Source organism: Megalops cyprinoides, chromosome 7, assembly GCF_013368585.1.
Source record: "Megalops cyprinoides isolate fMegCyp1 chromosome 7, fMegCyp1.pri, whole genome shotgun sequence".
Classification (NCBI taxonomy): Eukaryota; Metazoa; Chordata; class Actinopteri; order Elopiformes; family Megalopidae; genus Megalops; species Megalops cyprinoides.
The window spans coordinates 37313924-37330146 of record NC_050589.1 but is presented as its reverse complement, the minus strand read 5'-3'; the positions used below and the strand labels follow the sequence as shown (position 1 = coordinate 37330146).

Here is a 16223-nt window from a genome sequence, read left to right as displayed (position 1 = left end):
AGCCCAATGCCAGTCACAAAGCATACCTCCAAACTTTGGTCATTGCGGTGGCATCTAAGTTCAGCATTTCAGTTCAATACATGGAGAAATTGAGATTAAGAGTTGATATTCATTGCATCAGAAAAGTGAAGTCCTTTGCAAAGAAAGGGAAATAACTAAAACAGTCTGTTCTAGAATGACATATATACATCACTGTGCTCTCATCCAGCATAACTGCATCAGATAGCTGGGTCTTCACAGAAAACACATTGGATCTGTAACAGAGGTAGATCTGTATTGAAGTAACAGGTTAAATATCTTTCTGGAGGGCACAACACTGGTGACTGGCCATGAATTGATGCCCCTAACTGCAACTCTACATCGGTGTCCTAAAGGCAGGGTTAGATGTCTACTGAGAATAGGCCTTCTGGTTTTTACAACACATGCAGTGTTTACGTGTGTGCCCCGTGTATACTCGCCCCAGCCATGCACTCAGAACCCCCCGCCATGCACACACACACACACACACACACACACACACACACACACACACACACACACACACACAAAAATGCTGCAGGCTGTCTGTATGAGGGCGGCAGGTGGCACCTTGTGTTAATTGAAAATGTTACACTTTCAATTACATAGCAGCTTTATGATATAATGTGGGTTTGATTTACACACAGCAACTGGTTGACTGCTTGCCTTTCTATCTCTGCATGCGTTCAGCACTGCCCCCACTGTTTTTCCACATCCCTCTGGTCTTCTCTCACTCTTTGTCTTCCCTGTTTTTTCTTTTTGTATCTCCTTTCCTGCTCTCTCCTTCTGTCCTACTTCCTTCACCCTTGTTCATCCCCCCATTTCCCTGGATTCCTCTCAAAACTGCTAAGTCCTTTTAAGTGGAGGTACCAGTTAATTCAAAAAACATTCCCAGATGAGCCAAAGTAACCCTTTCCCTTTTTGGAATAAGTAGTGCATTCCATTAAGATGGCTGGGCGGTTTTTACTGAATACAGGGTATAATTGATAATAATGCTTTCAGTGTGTCCTCCCCAGTGCTGTCTTTCCAGTCGCTGTTTCTGCATAGCCTCAATCAATCCATTTCCACTTCCTGTCAACATGGCTGTCAAGTATACCATCATTTACATTTACATTTACATTTATTCATTTGGCAGATTTATCCAAGACAACTTACAAGTGAGGTACAATACAATTGCAAGCAAAAAACCGTATGGAGACAACAATATTAGAAGTACTGCATGACCAGGTTTCAATGGCTGGCCAGGCAAGGTACAAGCTAGCAGGTAAAGTTAACGAGTGTGTTAAACCATGAGACTACTTTTTTATAGTTTAGGAGGAGACTGTTTGAGACATGAGAAGGTTCCTTTAGGGGGTAGTTTCAGATGCTCAAGGGAGAGCAACAACATGCTCTACTCATCTGATTTACATGCTGTAAATGATCATTAATTCACTTCAATCAGTTATAGATTATCTGGCAAAATGTTTCACGAGAACCCATAAAAACTGTGATAAAACTTAATATGAAGTGTTTGTGTTTGTGTGTGTGTTGGTGGGGGTTTGGCTAGTGGAGTGAGAGACATCCTTTTATGTTTTCAGTAAGGCCACAGAAAAATAAATTAGGCCAGATGTCTGCCTCTGTTGAGATACCCTATGTTGTTAGTCCTCCTCCTCCATCTCATTTCTCTCTCTGGCTCCACAGTGCAGAGGCTCCTGCTGCCATAGGGTAGGGCTCAGTGCTGCTATGTTCAGCTCCACAGTACAGCACATAGGACAACCTGGGTCACCCCAACCCTGCAGGGACCCACCCTGCTGCCTCACGCTGATCAGGTGTACATTCTATTCTCCCTCTCTCAAAACACACACACACACACACACACACACACACATAGACACACACACACACACATTTCATCTGATGCATGCACCTGTGCACATACATTAGCATGTGAACACACTTGCACATCTGCACATAATTCAAAAAATACAGATATGCACACACATACACAAATAAACACACACAAACACAGACACATAATGCACACACATGCACACTCACATATTAACAAGCAAATACGTTTCAGACACTCAAACAAACTTTTGACAGCCCCCTACAAGTAAATAGTCTATATATCAATTGCTGGTGACTTGTCTGTGGACATCTCCACTGTCGCCAAAACAGCAGGGGTGATGGACATTTTTCCAAATGGAAGCATACTGGGATGGAATGGGCACATACTACTAGATTCAGTGAATGTTTGTGCTTAAGCTTCACTCACAATTGAATGCAAGTGTTTCTCTTTTCTCCACAAACATAGTTTTGTGGGTTCAGTGATCATCTGAATGAATGAGGAAAAACTGTATTTCTATTCAAAGAGAACATGCATTTACTCATGAGCCAAAGTCAAAGGGAATTGGGTAAAACTAAGAGTGTAGCATAATGTTAAGGAACAGGGCTTGTAACCGAAACATTACTGATTGGATTTCCCAACTGCTGCTATACCCTTGGGCAAGGTACATAACCTAGAATTGCTTCAGTAGATATCCTGTTGTATGAATGAATGTAGAAATTGTAACCCATCTAAGTTGCTTTGGATAAAAGTGACTGCTGAATGCCAAAAATGTAATGCATTTATAAACTAATTTTCCTTTTACCTTTTCATTTTATTTTGCAACAGTAGTAAAGATGTACTGAAGCACCTTTTTCTTTCTTTGTCACCAAAAAATAAATAAATAAATAAATAAATAATTTAAAAGAAAAACCAATTGGGCTATTTTTCAGACCATGTATTAGTTAAATAAATTTGCATAGGGATTTCTTGTTAATTGGTTAATAGACAGTGACTCATGTCATTGTCATTATGTTACTGTCAAATGTTAAATTTGATTGTAATTGATGGAGGGGCTAATTGAGGTAACTACTAAGGGATATGTTCCTTTAAAAAAAGTATGTCTGTTGTCTGAGTCAACTTCCTGAGGACAGTTGGGGGTGAAAAGTGCACAGACATGGCTTGTGTTTTTTTGGCTACAAAATGAAACTGAAAAAACATGTTGTAAGAAAGACAGGTGTGCATGCTTTTCTGTTTTGCCACCAGCCAATATGCTCCAGTGTACCAAAGTGTCTGTGAAGTCCTAAATGAAGAAAATACTTGGTGTCCTTCAGTGGTGTGAACGTTGATAACCACTGATAAAGAAATTAACAAAAAAAAAATGAAAAAAAAAGATCCCAGGCTCATATACTCACAAAGTATATGGGTCTTTATTTTCTTTGGGCTACTACTGGCAACTAACACACACATTGTGGTGTGATGAAATAGAGATGTTGTTTCAAAATAGAAAGATTAGGCTGAAACCCTATGATGTGAGACACATTGATTTATATAAGGGATAGAAAACTGTGCATGCTTACCTAAATGGACTAAAAAGGAACATATAATACAGGGCCTATGAAACTTAATAAAATTGTCAGTGAAGGTGGTTTCTAAATGGGGTTTCTAAATCTTGGAAAGTCCATCCACTTTTGCTGTACATTCTTATACATTCTTGTTGCTTACTGTTATCCTGTTGTATAACTGTTCTTGGCACTCAGAACATGGTGAACATGATGCCATGCTGTCTTTATTGTGATGATCTAATTCTTTCTGAGAGTGGGATTATGCTAAGAGAATGCACCACAGGGACTGATGTATAGATGACCTTCCACTGCAGACACTCAGGGCTGCCAGTATGATCACTGACAAAATACATCCCACAATATATAAAATCTCAAACTGTGCTACAAGGAACCCAGCCCTTGCAGAGGCATTAGCTGCTGTCCAGTGTATGGTCTGAATTTTAGCCTATAGTACTTGATAAGAAAAAGAGGAAAAAATTTTGATTGACAGACTCAAACATTTTGTAGCATTCGGTGTTAAGGGCTGATGGTGGTTTCAAGGCTTTTCCCATCAAACTTCAATGCACTTCAATGAAAACTTAAAATTTCAGAGCAAATGTCTGTGTGCTCTTTTCTGATGTGCTTTGTGATTAAATAGTGAGCTGTGCATTTGCACCAAAGTTGACCCAACCCCCCCACCCCCCACCGTCACTCCCATCCCCACTTAGACCCCCACCCCAAATACACGATTAGTTCATCCTTTTATAAATATTACGAGGGGGCTCAGCTTTCAGGGGGGACTGAGGGAGCATGTGTGCATGGGTTTAATTCCTATTGTATTCGGGCAGCCCCAGTGTGTGCTAGTTTGTGTGTATGTGTGTGTGTGTGTGTGTGTGTGTGTGTGTGTGTGTGTGTGTGTGTGTGTGTGTGTGTGCACGTTGGGAGAATGGAACAGAAAGACTAGGGCAAGGACCCATCTGTCAGAGTAATGTACATAACCCCCCTTCTCCTCCCTAACCCCATCCCAAGGGGGAATGACGGGATACATCTCACTTGTGGCAGTACTTTTTCAGGGGAGGGGGTCAGGTGGGGGGACAAGAGAGAAAACCCTCAACAACAAAAGCAAAAATCAAAAACTGAATCTAAGGCAGAAGAATGATGGGCACATCTCTCTTTGTCTTTGAATGTGTACATTTTTAAATGAATTATACATTTTTATACATTCACATGGGTGCTGATACCTATCCTAGTTTTCCAGTCTTTTGAAATAGTTATCTGAAATCCAGTTTTTGAATGACCAAAAACTGCACACAGATGCAAGTCATAGCCCCAATCATAAATGATAAAAAGGAAGACCTGTACCGTCTTATGGTGCTTTCACACCTACAGCCTTTGGTGCAGACATGAGTCTGCTTGAGCCGTTAGTTCAGTTCATTTTGTTGATGTGAAAGCTGTTCTGTTTTCCGAACTTGGGTGCGCACGCGGGACCGTACCCAAGTCCTCCAGAAAACAGGGGTCTGGGGTACGGTTCACTTGAACTCCAGTGCGGTTCGCATTTGGTGTGACAGCTATCCAATCTAAAACCAGGAAGTAAACACTATTTTGCCTCCCTTTTGCGTCATTGCCTAGAGACCTTGGTAAATAAAAGCTGCACGTTCCTTACGTGTTGATGACGTAAACAGACCAGGGTTTGCAACCAAAAAATGTAATGTGAAAGGAGACCAGTGGGGGCAGGGGGAGGGGGGAATAATTGCACTCGAGTTCAGATCAGCAAAACGGACCAAGTGTGAATACAGCCTTAGTTACTGTATTCAGACCCAAAATTTGGATTTTGAAACTTGATAATGATACTTCATTTGAATCATAAGGTTGTCAGTTCGTTTTCAAAGAAATTCCATGTCAATACTTTTAGACTAGTTCCTCCTTCCTCTCTTATTGACTGTCATGGCTTGGGGCTAAAACTCTGGGATAAACTGGCGTCCCACTCAGGAATGACATCATGGCCAGGAAATTAGACATGACGTACAGTGAAGAAGGAGGTAATGGGAGTTGTGTTCTGCTAGTAGAACATACATTTTGAAAGTGATAGTTATTGCTATTGGTCATTTTCCAAAACTGATTCTATAATTTGATGAGGGTTTAAAAGAAAGATCTGCAGTGTGTTGAACCACTGTTGCTGTCGTTACATTGTATAAGTACTTAGGTGCCTCACTCAACAGCGTCATTCAACAGCTCAGAAAATTCACTTCCAAATAACCTTACTCAAGGGTGTAAGAGCAAAGCAACTACTGGGATTCCAAACTGCAGCCTTGGGATTATAAAACCAATTACCTAACCACTGCACTGTGCCCACCACAGTGTTTCAGGTTTACCTCCATGATAAAATTCAGTTTATAGACTCAGTTCATTAATGAATCCTTAAGGAATGACATAGCACCATCCTTCATATTCTCTGAAACTTCATTGCCCCTTAATGTATCTCCTATACATCTGACTCGATGAGACATTCCTCTCTCAGGACTCTCCACATTAGCTACCTTTTCTGTCTTTGCAGCCCACTCAGGGCACGTTTAGAGCAGTTGAAACTTTGTGACTGGAAACATGTAATCCTGGAAATCACCCATAATGCACGTCTGTGTGCTCAGCAAAAGGCAATGCTAAAAAGCTATTACATTTGGGGACAACAGTAGAAAAATATGCAGACAGAATATTTTTACTACTGTCTGTAGAAGGTGTCTTTTTAAAGCACTGAATGCCATACAGTCAAATTAAAATGGTTTTTCGCTTGTGTTCTACTCTGCCTCACTTGTAAGTCACTTTCGATAAAAGCACCTGCCAAATGATCAAATGTAAAATTATAATTGGAAATTTCAACAATGTGTTTGGGCAAAAGGCAACACTGTCACCTCCTATCTCCAGTGCATGCGGTCCAATTATGACCTGAGTAGATTGCCCATTCTTATCTATGCATTTCATTTCGTTTCCTCCCACAATCCAGAAACATGCTTTCTTTATGAATGAACACAATCTCGGTTTTTTACCTCTTGAGCTTTCATCCATAAACAGCGCTATTATTGTCATCATCACATCATAAAAAATTCAGAGATTCAGTATGATCTCACAAATCAACCTAAAGGACAATGTGTGTGCATATGGGTCAAAGACGTGACAAGCCTTTTTTTGGGTCCGGATACATTAAATTCACAAAAAAGAGAAATAAATACATTTTAAACATATAAAGTTAAACTACATTGTCTACTTTATTATTTCACTTACATTTAGAAAAAAATCATTGCAAATGTATGTATAAAATAATCTCATGAATTCCAAAATTGTCATTCAGTGTAATGGTCCGAACCTTAACATCACTATCACATCTTTAAATAAATATATAAAATAACAAACAAAATTACTATTTCACTTTCTAGGCATATTTTTATAAGTGTTACTATTTGTATATTAAAAGGACTTTGCGTTATTGCTTTGTTTTGATTTTAAAATCATCAGGGGAACTTTGTCCCAAATATTCGGTTCATTAGAGGTCATTCAGCGTCATGAGATCAAGATGCCATTTTGAAATCATATCAAAAACTGATTGTCACATGACAATCTGTGATATCATTAAAAGGACCCCTGAAGACCCCTGAGGTGATAAAGCAAGGTGAGTTTATCTCTCTTAAATATTAGATATTTTCATCTTTTCATCCTTTGGTAACATGAAATAGAAATCCAGATGTCATTCAGTGAAATGCCAAAAAACACTTTTAAAGTTAGATTTTCATCTAAACAAACATATTTTGTAAATAACTGTAATAAACTTTGTAGTTCAAGGTCATTGTTTGATATAGTTGGCTTATTGTTTGCCTGTATAATATGTTTAAGTATAAAAATGTCATTCAGTGTAATCGCATTGTCATTCAGTGTCAGGGCCATGTAATTCAGTGTAAGGGCCATGTCATTCAGTGTAATCAGTTCAGCACTTTTATAATTACATAAAAATACTAAAACAATTATTATTAATAATACTATTAATAATAATAGTGATTATGATGTTATAATAATAATCATTATTATCATTATTATCGGGAGTCTAGCAGCGAAGCTGCCAAACAGGAAGTAATGTCATATCTCAGGAACGGTTTGACATTCCAAGTTAAAACTTGGTACATGGACTTGTGACCCCATCCTGAGGGCACTCAGCAAATATGGTGACCTTTGACCTCTGAAGGGGCGCTATAATTTCTGAAAATGGCTTATAGCTCAGTAATGCACTTGGGCACGTTGATTTCCGCCATATTGGATTTTATTGAAAGTGAAGCAAAATTTTGAGGGAGTGATACAACTTCTGATATCTTTGACCTCTGGGGGGGGGTTAGGGTTAGATGAGTGAGGTACCCCGCATTTGACGCTACATTTGCTGCTAGACCCCCACATTGCTGGTATATACAATATCCATCAGTATAACTAGTATTATACGAATGACAGTAATAATTTAATTAATGTTATTATTATTATTATTATTATTATTATTAGTAGTAGTAGTAGTAGTAGTAGTAGTAGTAGTAGGCCTAGTGGTTGTAGTATTGTTATCATTAAACTTTATTCACATTGGCTGTAACTAATCACATTTTACTTACACTTGTACATACTTAGTAAAATGTATCTTACTGAAAACTGACAAACCAATTTACCCCAAAAAGAAAAAAAAAAAGTTGTAGAATACTTTTATTTTTTTGAAACTTGAAAACCCAGTTTCGTCTTTGACCCATATGCATATGTGCACGTGTGTGTGTGAAAGAGTGTATGTGTATGTGCCCAATGACAAACTTTCAACCTGTGCAGGATGTCAGCCTGCCAATTTGATATTATGTCACTGAAACCCTCTAAAAGGACAGTGGAGTTACAGAAAATCGGTGAATGGTTTCTTTAGTAATTCAATGTAGTGAGAAAATTGCACACTACATTGCTCCATTTACCTATTTGGATTCCAACATTTCAACAGAGACTGTGCACCCTAAAAAATATGCCTTTTATGCCAAACATGCTGGTTTATTTGGACTTACTAAATCCAAACAAGCAAATGGATAAATGTAGTGTGCAATTTTCTAATTTTCTTGATCAGTCGAGTGCCACTAATGTGCTGCTTCTTAAGAATGGAAGTGAGTTCTATAGCTACTGCCTGTTTTGGACAGTATCAGATACATTAACTTATGAGCTGAACAACAGAGAGAATGAAGTGAATTGAGGAGAAGAGAACATGTGATCAATATTTCAGTCCACAGAAAGTCTGAATTAAAAAGCTCACTGCCCTTTTGTGATCTTTGTTTTAATTTATACAATTTACTTTGACTTTAGCTTGAATTGTGCTGGAAATTGTAAGATGGCTGCAGTCTCTGTGGTATTATCAGAAGTGAGTGGGAGGCTTGTCTGGGTTATTCCCACTGTAGGCTGCAGGTGTGGCTTACAATTTGCACAAACTCAAGGGACAGACAGCTGAGGGGGAAAGGAATCACCGGGGAACTTCCACCATGACACACACACGTTAGGAACTGTGTGTGTTTGGTGTGTGTATCTGGGTGTGTGAGGTTAAGAATGACTTTCCCTGCTGAAAGTAGCAGAACTGTTGTTTTTTTTTAAATCAGGTGAGCTGACACTATGCTGATAAAAAGAAATATTGAAAAAAACAATATTCAAAAACAATGAAATTGTTGAATTTTCTTTTTAACATGTTATAGATGTGCATCAGCATTGCCTTCACTAAATCAAGGAGAGGGGCATAGGTGTGAACGGAAAGAATAAGACTTCCTGCTTCATGAAACGCATTAATGAGTTTTAAATTTCTCTAAAATCTCAAAAGGAGCCTCAAAAGTGGTTAGCTCCGAAATTAAACAGGTAATGAAATTCTACCTTTAGAGATATTGCGATTTTTGTGGAGAGGTTAAAATAGCTGTGTGTAATAGGAATTGTCCTAAAATCGTTTGATGAATCTGGTGGTGTTTTAAAAATCTATCAGTTCAAACGACAATCACCGCGCGAGATGCCGCATAAGAGACGGGAGACCGATGCCCCCCATGCGACAGATGCACCGCTTCTCTTTTCCGCGGCCAGCCATCTGTTCCCCGACTGAGAGCGTAAAAGCTGGGTGGGAAAATATATGATTGGTCCAGTCAGCGATCGACGGTCTAAAGAGATAGTTTCTTTCCTCTACCGTACTAATGGAAGCAGTTATTCCAATATGACTCTAATATTGATGATACTCAAGTGTTAAGCAACAAATGGTTAATAATAGCGAACTATATTAGTAGTCGATGAGATATAAAAAGTGACAATATTTGGTATGACTCTTCGCAAGTATCTCCAACCTGAATATGTGGACAGATGTCAGAAAGTGAGTCAACACAGCTAAAATAAACTGTACAAGTAATAATTAGGACATGTGAACACACAGGATGATAATAGTAAACCGAAAATCTATAAAACTGCAAACTAATTAATAAAAATGAAACTAAATGTTATGTGTCTGAATGTTTGAAATGGTATGAACACAACCAGAGTTCATTTTAACTCTATGTTTGTTGCACTTCAACACACATAGGTCCCCTTAAGAAGCTTACAATTCTCCCTATATTTGACGAGTTAGCTTTAGTGAATATCTGGGCATCTTGTTGTGAAAGTGGATAAGAGAGTGTCTGGGCAAGCGCGCGCGCAGACAGATGCGAGTCTCGTGCAGACAATGGGATCAATCCATGTGCACGTGCGACCCACAAGCCTCGTCTGTCAATAGCACACGATTACTGGTATAATGGAGCCCCTGCTGCGACACGACCCCGCCACGCACAGATAAATCACATATGTTGCATTTGTTATGCCTCGGCATTTGGTCAAAATTCGAAAAGGGAAGAGTTTTGGTAAAAACACTCTGGCTAAATAAATTAGGGGTGAATAGGCGAACACAGCGTTTTGCAGATGGCTACTATAACTCTATACTACTATAAATTGAGCAAAATAATCCAGTCTTGACATTTTATGTGCATCAAGTGAACCCTGCTTATAAATAATATATAATATAAGTATAATATTATAATATAAGTATAATAATATAAGTAATACATAAATGGTAGCTATAGGCTACGGACATGGAATAATAGCATTCAATCAAATTTATCCTAAAAGTCCGAAGAGTGAAATGATTTTTGAAGTTAAAAAATCCTATTTCCACCAATTCAGGTGTTATTGTTTAATTCCTCTGAAAAACCACTTTTTTTTAGATTTTATTTACAACAAGTAAAAAAACGAAACTGTTAATTTGCCTTATTTTATATTCTTTCTTGTGTTTGCTTCATACGGTATCGTTTCTTTCACGGAAACAGCTCGAAGAAATAATGATTGTGTATTTGTAATGATTATGATACCGAGCAGCAGCTGGCTGAATAGCTTGGATTTAGCCTCTTTTTTTCAAGCGTACATTAGGAGCGTGGAGATGCGAGGGCCATTGGGCACTAACAAGTGGAGAAAATATATGAATGGACTGGTGAACCGCACGCACACACCTGCTCTTACTGCACAAAGCTGTCAAAATCACTTACACACTGCAAGGCGGACGCGCGTCTCTTCCTCAGATTAGGAGCTGTACATTCTGCAGAAGACGCGCCTCATTTACTCCTAATGAAACGGAACATGTAACGCTGAGAACTCATTTTCCCTCTTCAGTTTACATCAATTTCATTATATATCGGATATTGCTGACTAATACTTGGGGAGATATTACTACTCTTAGCATAGTGATGCACTTATTTGGAGGTCGCTCTGGGTAAGAGCGTCAGCTAAATGAAGGAATGTAATGTAATGAGATAGCCTATTACATGTGCATTCGGTTAAAGATCAAGGCTGCAGATCACATAATGCTTTCATTAAACATGCAGATGAAGTTTTTAAGATGCAATTATAGTTTTCATGACATTCCCAGGTATGTTGTATATCGTGTATCTCAAACAAAATGTAACAACTGCTATATTCATATTAAAATATTACACGACTAGAGAATTACAATGACAGGAAAACTGTGCTTTTGCGCACCAAAATGTCGCAAAAGCAGGCCGATGTAGGCCAATTTTTGGGCTGGTGACACTAATGTATTTGTGCTCGCACACGTCTTAGACGTTTAAACCCTAATAATGTCTCGTGAGTCTAGCAGTCTGGGCCAAGAAAAGAGAAAAGCATTGCCCTGTATCAATAATACGTGGATCATTTATGGCTGACTGTTTGCTGCGCCCCTCGCAGAGGAAATGGAGTCACTGTGCTGGAGTTGAGTGACTGGACTGCGTTTTCCCTCGGAATTTCTATAGATATGTAAAAAAAATGCAAAAGCTGTGCCGGTGTAATGATGATGCATTTGCCAGTTTTATTTAAAAAAAAGTTATATAACATGCATACGCGCTCGAACGCTCGCGCGCCTGCACGCACACGACGAGGGTGTGTGCAAGAGGGGGAACGAAAGGGGGCGGGGGAGTGAAAGATAAATGTGTCAGTTTGGTCAATGAGACTTTTGGACACGGGCCCGCCACGCGCTTTTAAATTCAGCTAAACATGAGGCAACAGGGATGGGGGGGGGTTAGCCGAGGGAGGGGCCAGTCCACTTGCTAGAAAGGCAAAAATCAGCGCTATAGACCGGCAATTGGCAAAGAAAGCTCCACGCGCTCGGGTGGATCTCTAAAGCTTTTAAAAAACGAGCGTGCCAGTGAGATAAAGCAAGAAACACCGAACCAAGGAGGGGAGGCAAATATAGCTTCACTTTGGTGCTCTTCAGTCTGGCAAAAACTTTGGACGTTTTGGAATTCTGTGTGATAGAAGGGAAGTCAGGAAGACTGTACTGCTCACAGAAGAGGTATGACATTTTAACTGTATTTACATTTCCCAAATTTGATTGCTGTCTTGATTGCTCGTTTCGTCATTCAGCTGCTACGGGTATAGGACCACATATCTATCCATAATGTCTCCCTCTTTATGGAATTAATGGTATTTCTCCTCCATTGATGATTATTAGGATAAACTCCGATCAGGAGTTTTGCATGTTTTAAACAGTCTAATCTAATGGTGAACTATCGCATTAGATCTGATGAAAACGTCATTGGAAGACTTAACAGACCATAAGCGTTTGACGGATGACGGATTGTTTTAATCATTCAGTCACAAATGACGCACTACATCACAACTATACATGCAGTCACATTGTGCATTAGACCACAGCAGGAACGGGATGTATATCTTAATATAGTACGTTAAATACAAACTTTCATCAAGAACATTCAAAAAGTGAATTAAGGTTTTAGAGTGAACCTAGAGTGTACCAATTCATGTGAGCTACAACGGCAGTACCTCATCTGAGATTTGAACTTTCAGCTTCCTGGTCAAAAACCCAGCTTTCTAATTATTATGCCCTACAGCCATCCCAGTAGCATTTGCTTTTTAGTCACGAACAGTTAACAGCTATACCTTGTAATATATCTTATCCATATACAGGTTTAGGTCAGGACAGAAAATTTCACATTGATTGTATCTCGAGATGTCGTAGACGAGAAGGGAAGATGTATTAACTCAACGAACAAACCTAAGGGATGCTCCGCTTCGCTCTGAAGAACCAAGTCAGACTGTTTTGCCGGGATATCTGTGTTGCCCGGTCGCCTGTTTGTTGACTCAAACTCTATATAGGCTAAACTCAAATTAAATCCCCGGTCGGGCGCTTTATCCGTGGGGAAAAGCCGGCTGTGTCCCAGATTGACAGTGTCTCCAATACGGCAACCTAACAGCGGGAAGCACAGAGCTTAGACGGTCCCGTTGGACAGACAGCCTCCCCGCTTTTGAGGTTGCTCATTAGCACTTGTTGGGGAGGAAGGGGATAGGGTCATGTACAGTTCCTAGCTACAGTTTATCAAGTATTTTTCTTCCCTCTCTTTTTGTTTTCGGTGAGTCGCGTACTGGCGAAACAGTAGCGCTAAAACTTTTTTAAGTAGACAAAAATAAAATTAATTAAGTGCAACGAGGACAGACTTGTCCTCCAAATAGAACTGCTGCTGTCACTTTTTGCAAATCCGTGGTTTGTCAGGGGTCAAAAGCATAGTTATAGGCGCTGTTCAAACCATGGTGCTGAACTAAGTGAGGAATTGTCTTAAACGCCTCTACTACTCATTATTTCCTTAATATCTCTCTTTCTCCCCCACCACCCCCCTCTCCCACCCCAATAAAAATACATTTCTATCATGAATAATATTAACAGAAAATCAACTCGGGGCATATTGAAACAGAGCTAACAGCAGATGAATTGCTTCCTGTAATTTTAACAAAGGTCAGATAGGTCTCACCAGGGTGGAGGCTAAGCACTCAAGTGGTTATGAACCCTTGTCAGTAATATATTTGACTGGGCAGTACGGCTGACCCAAATCCTCACACTGACAGCAATTACACACACCACTCAGATTCATTAAGGGACGAGGCCACTACATACAATATAAGAATACCCCCAAACTCCCCAACACACACCCCTACCCTGCCCCATTAAACACAAAATCAGGACCAGTGAGGCCCTTGAAATCCCTCTTACTGTACCCAATAGTTCCTCATGGAGTGCCCTCTAGTAAACAAAGCTGTTTAGCAGTAATAATCTCATGACGGGTGTGGTGATCATTGTTTCCTCCAGCACTGTTTTAAATCTCTTATCTTTAAGGATTAATGGGGATGGGACAGAGAATAAAGACGGTGTGTATTGGATTCTATTAGACAGAAGTCTGTGTGAGACTCGGGTGGATGTTCAACTTTGGTAGATGTGATGATATTCAAAAGGAAATTCAGCAGCAGTCATTCTGTGCACATGATCGGGATCAGCTCTAGAAGTGAAAATGAGATGCACAGTGTTTAACTGCGGTAGAATAGCCAGCCAACCAGTTATCCTAATGCACCGTTCCTTCTTGGTTCAACACAGGATTAATGGCAGCTCATACTGTTAGTGTATCAATTTACTATAGTGTATTACTATTAGTGTACCTCTCATTTTAATCCAAGCAGAACACTACCATAACTTGAACCACCACTACCATCTTCAGCAAGCGGCTAATCTGGTGTCCTCCAGAAACCTATATAAATAAACAAAATTAAATATAAACAAAAATGTTAATAGAATAAAATATAAAAATAACATAATATAATGTTTTCCAGAGGTCAACCAAAAACGGAGGATGAATATGTTAAATGGGATGTTCTTTATTTATCATACATGTATAATGTAATATGTTGCATCTGTAGCTTCTTGTGATTGAATCAGGAACAATTATGTATCAAATCACATGAGTGTCATGGAGATGCCATTGAAATTTGAAATTAAAATATGAAACTTGAATATTTGAATATTTGAAACATCTTCGTTGAACGCTTATTTTCTCTGTCTGCAGACACAATGATGACCAAGCCTTACGGGAAGACAGGAGATGTGACGGAGCTGGTGAGCTCTCTGGGCTGGATCGATGAGGACGCTAGCTCCCAGGACAGGGAAGGTGCAACTCAGATGGGCTGCTATGGGATCAGTGGCAGCGGGCAAAGGGGCGGGGAGCTGGGCAGTGAGGAAGTGGAAGAGGAGGAGGAGGAGGAGGAGGAAGAGGAGGACTGCGGGGAGGATGGAGAGAAGTTTCCCAAGAGGAGAGGACCCAAGAAGAAGAAGATGACCAAAGCCCGGCAGGAGAGGTTCCGTGCTCGGCGGGTAAAAGCCAATGCCCGTGAGCGCTCACGCATGCATGGCCTCAACGACGCCCTAGACAATCTGAGGCGTGTGATGCCCTGCTATTCCAAAACTCAGAAGCTATCCAAGATAGAGACGCTGCGACTGGCACGTAACTACATCTGGGCCTTGTCTGAGGTTCTGGAGAGTGGCCAGTCCCTGGAGAACCCAGGCTTTGTGGAAATGCTATGCAAGGGTCTCTCTCAGCCCACCAGTAACCTGGTTGCTGGGTGTCTGCAGCTGGGAGCTGCTCCTATGCTGCTTGACAAGCTGGACGAGAAGTGCTCCGGGCCAGGAGTTGTAGGGGTCGTGGGAGGAGGACAACAAAGACACCCCTTCAGCTACCCCTCCCCAGGCTTGCCCAGCCCTCCTTACGCCTCGTTAGAGGCCTCCCACCTCATGCACTTAAAGGGCTTTAAGGGGACGGCCTACGAGAACCCCTCTCCTAACGAGTGCAGTAGCGGCACTCCCCCCTATGACGGGCCCCTCACACCCCCCCTTAGCATCAGCGGCAACTTCACCCTCAAGCAGGAGCTCTCCCCCCACGAGACGGAGAGGAGTTACCCACCACACCCCACCCACTTTCTCTCCTTGCACCAATACCCGCCCTCCTCCATGGGGGGCCTGCAGGGCCCTCAGGGCCATGCCCTCTTCCAGGCGTCCCGTTATGAACTGCCCCTGGACATGGCCTTTGAAACTTTCACCCCTCCCCACATGGTGGCAGCACAGATGGGCACAATTTACAATGACTGACCTATGAACTTCTCACTCTTACCTCCTGACTCCCTCTCGCCTCAGTCTGTGTGAAATTATTTACATTATTTATTTTTATTTAGCTGATGCCCTCACCCAGAGTAACTTATGTAGCTCACTTCTTACATACTGTCCATTTATACAGCTGGAAGTTGACTGAGGGAATTCAAGATAGGCTCCCTGCTCAATGGTACATCAGCAGCATCCCAACATGGTAACTGAACCTGCAGGATTTTGGCACAACTTGTTATTCCTTTACTACAAACCAGCAGTATACTGAGAGAAGACTGTTGTAAGGACAAATATGTGTTGTTAACAAAAAAGCTCTGAAATGTCA

General features: G+C 40.6%; 1 protein-coding gene across 1 annotated transcript; it reads left to right on the top strand.

Annotated features, from left to right (window-relative positions):
* Positions 1-14815: 14815 nt before the first annotated feature.
* On the top strand, positions 14816-15886 carry neurod4 (neuronal differentiation 4). Its single transcript, XM_036534313.1, has one exon. It carries the CDS (start codon positions 14816-14818, stop codon positions 15884-15886), a length of 1071 nt encoding a protein of 356 aa, XP_036390206.1.
* Positions 15887-16223: the final 337 nt, after the last annotated feature.

Bases quoted from the DNA above. Each gene is read 5' to 3' on its own strand.
- neurod4 (XM_036534313.1), top strand. From the start codon at position 14,816: ATGATGACCAAGCCTTACGGGAAGACAGGAGATGTGACGGAGCTGGTG.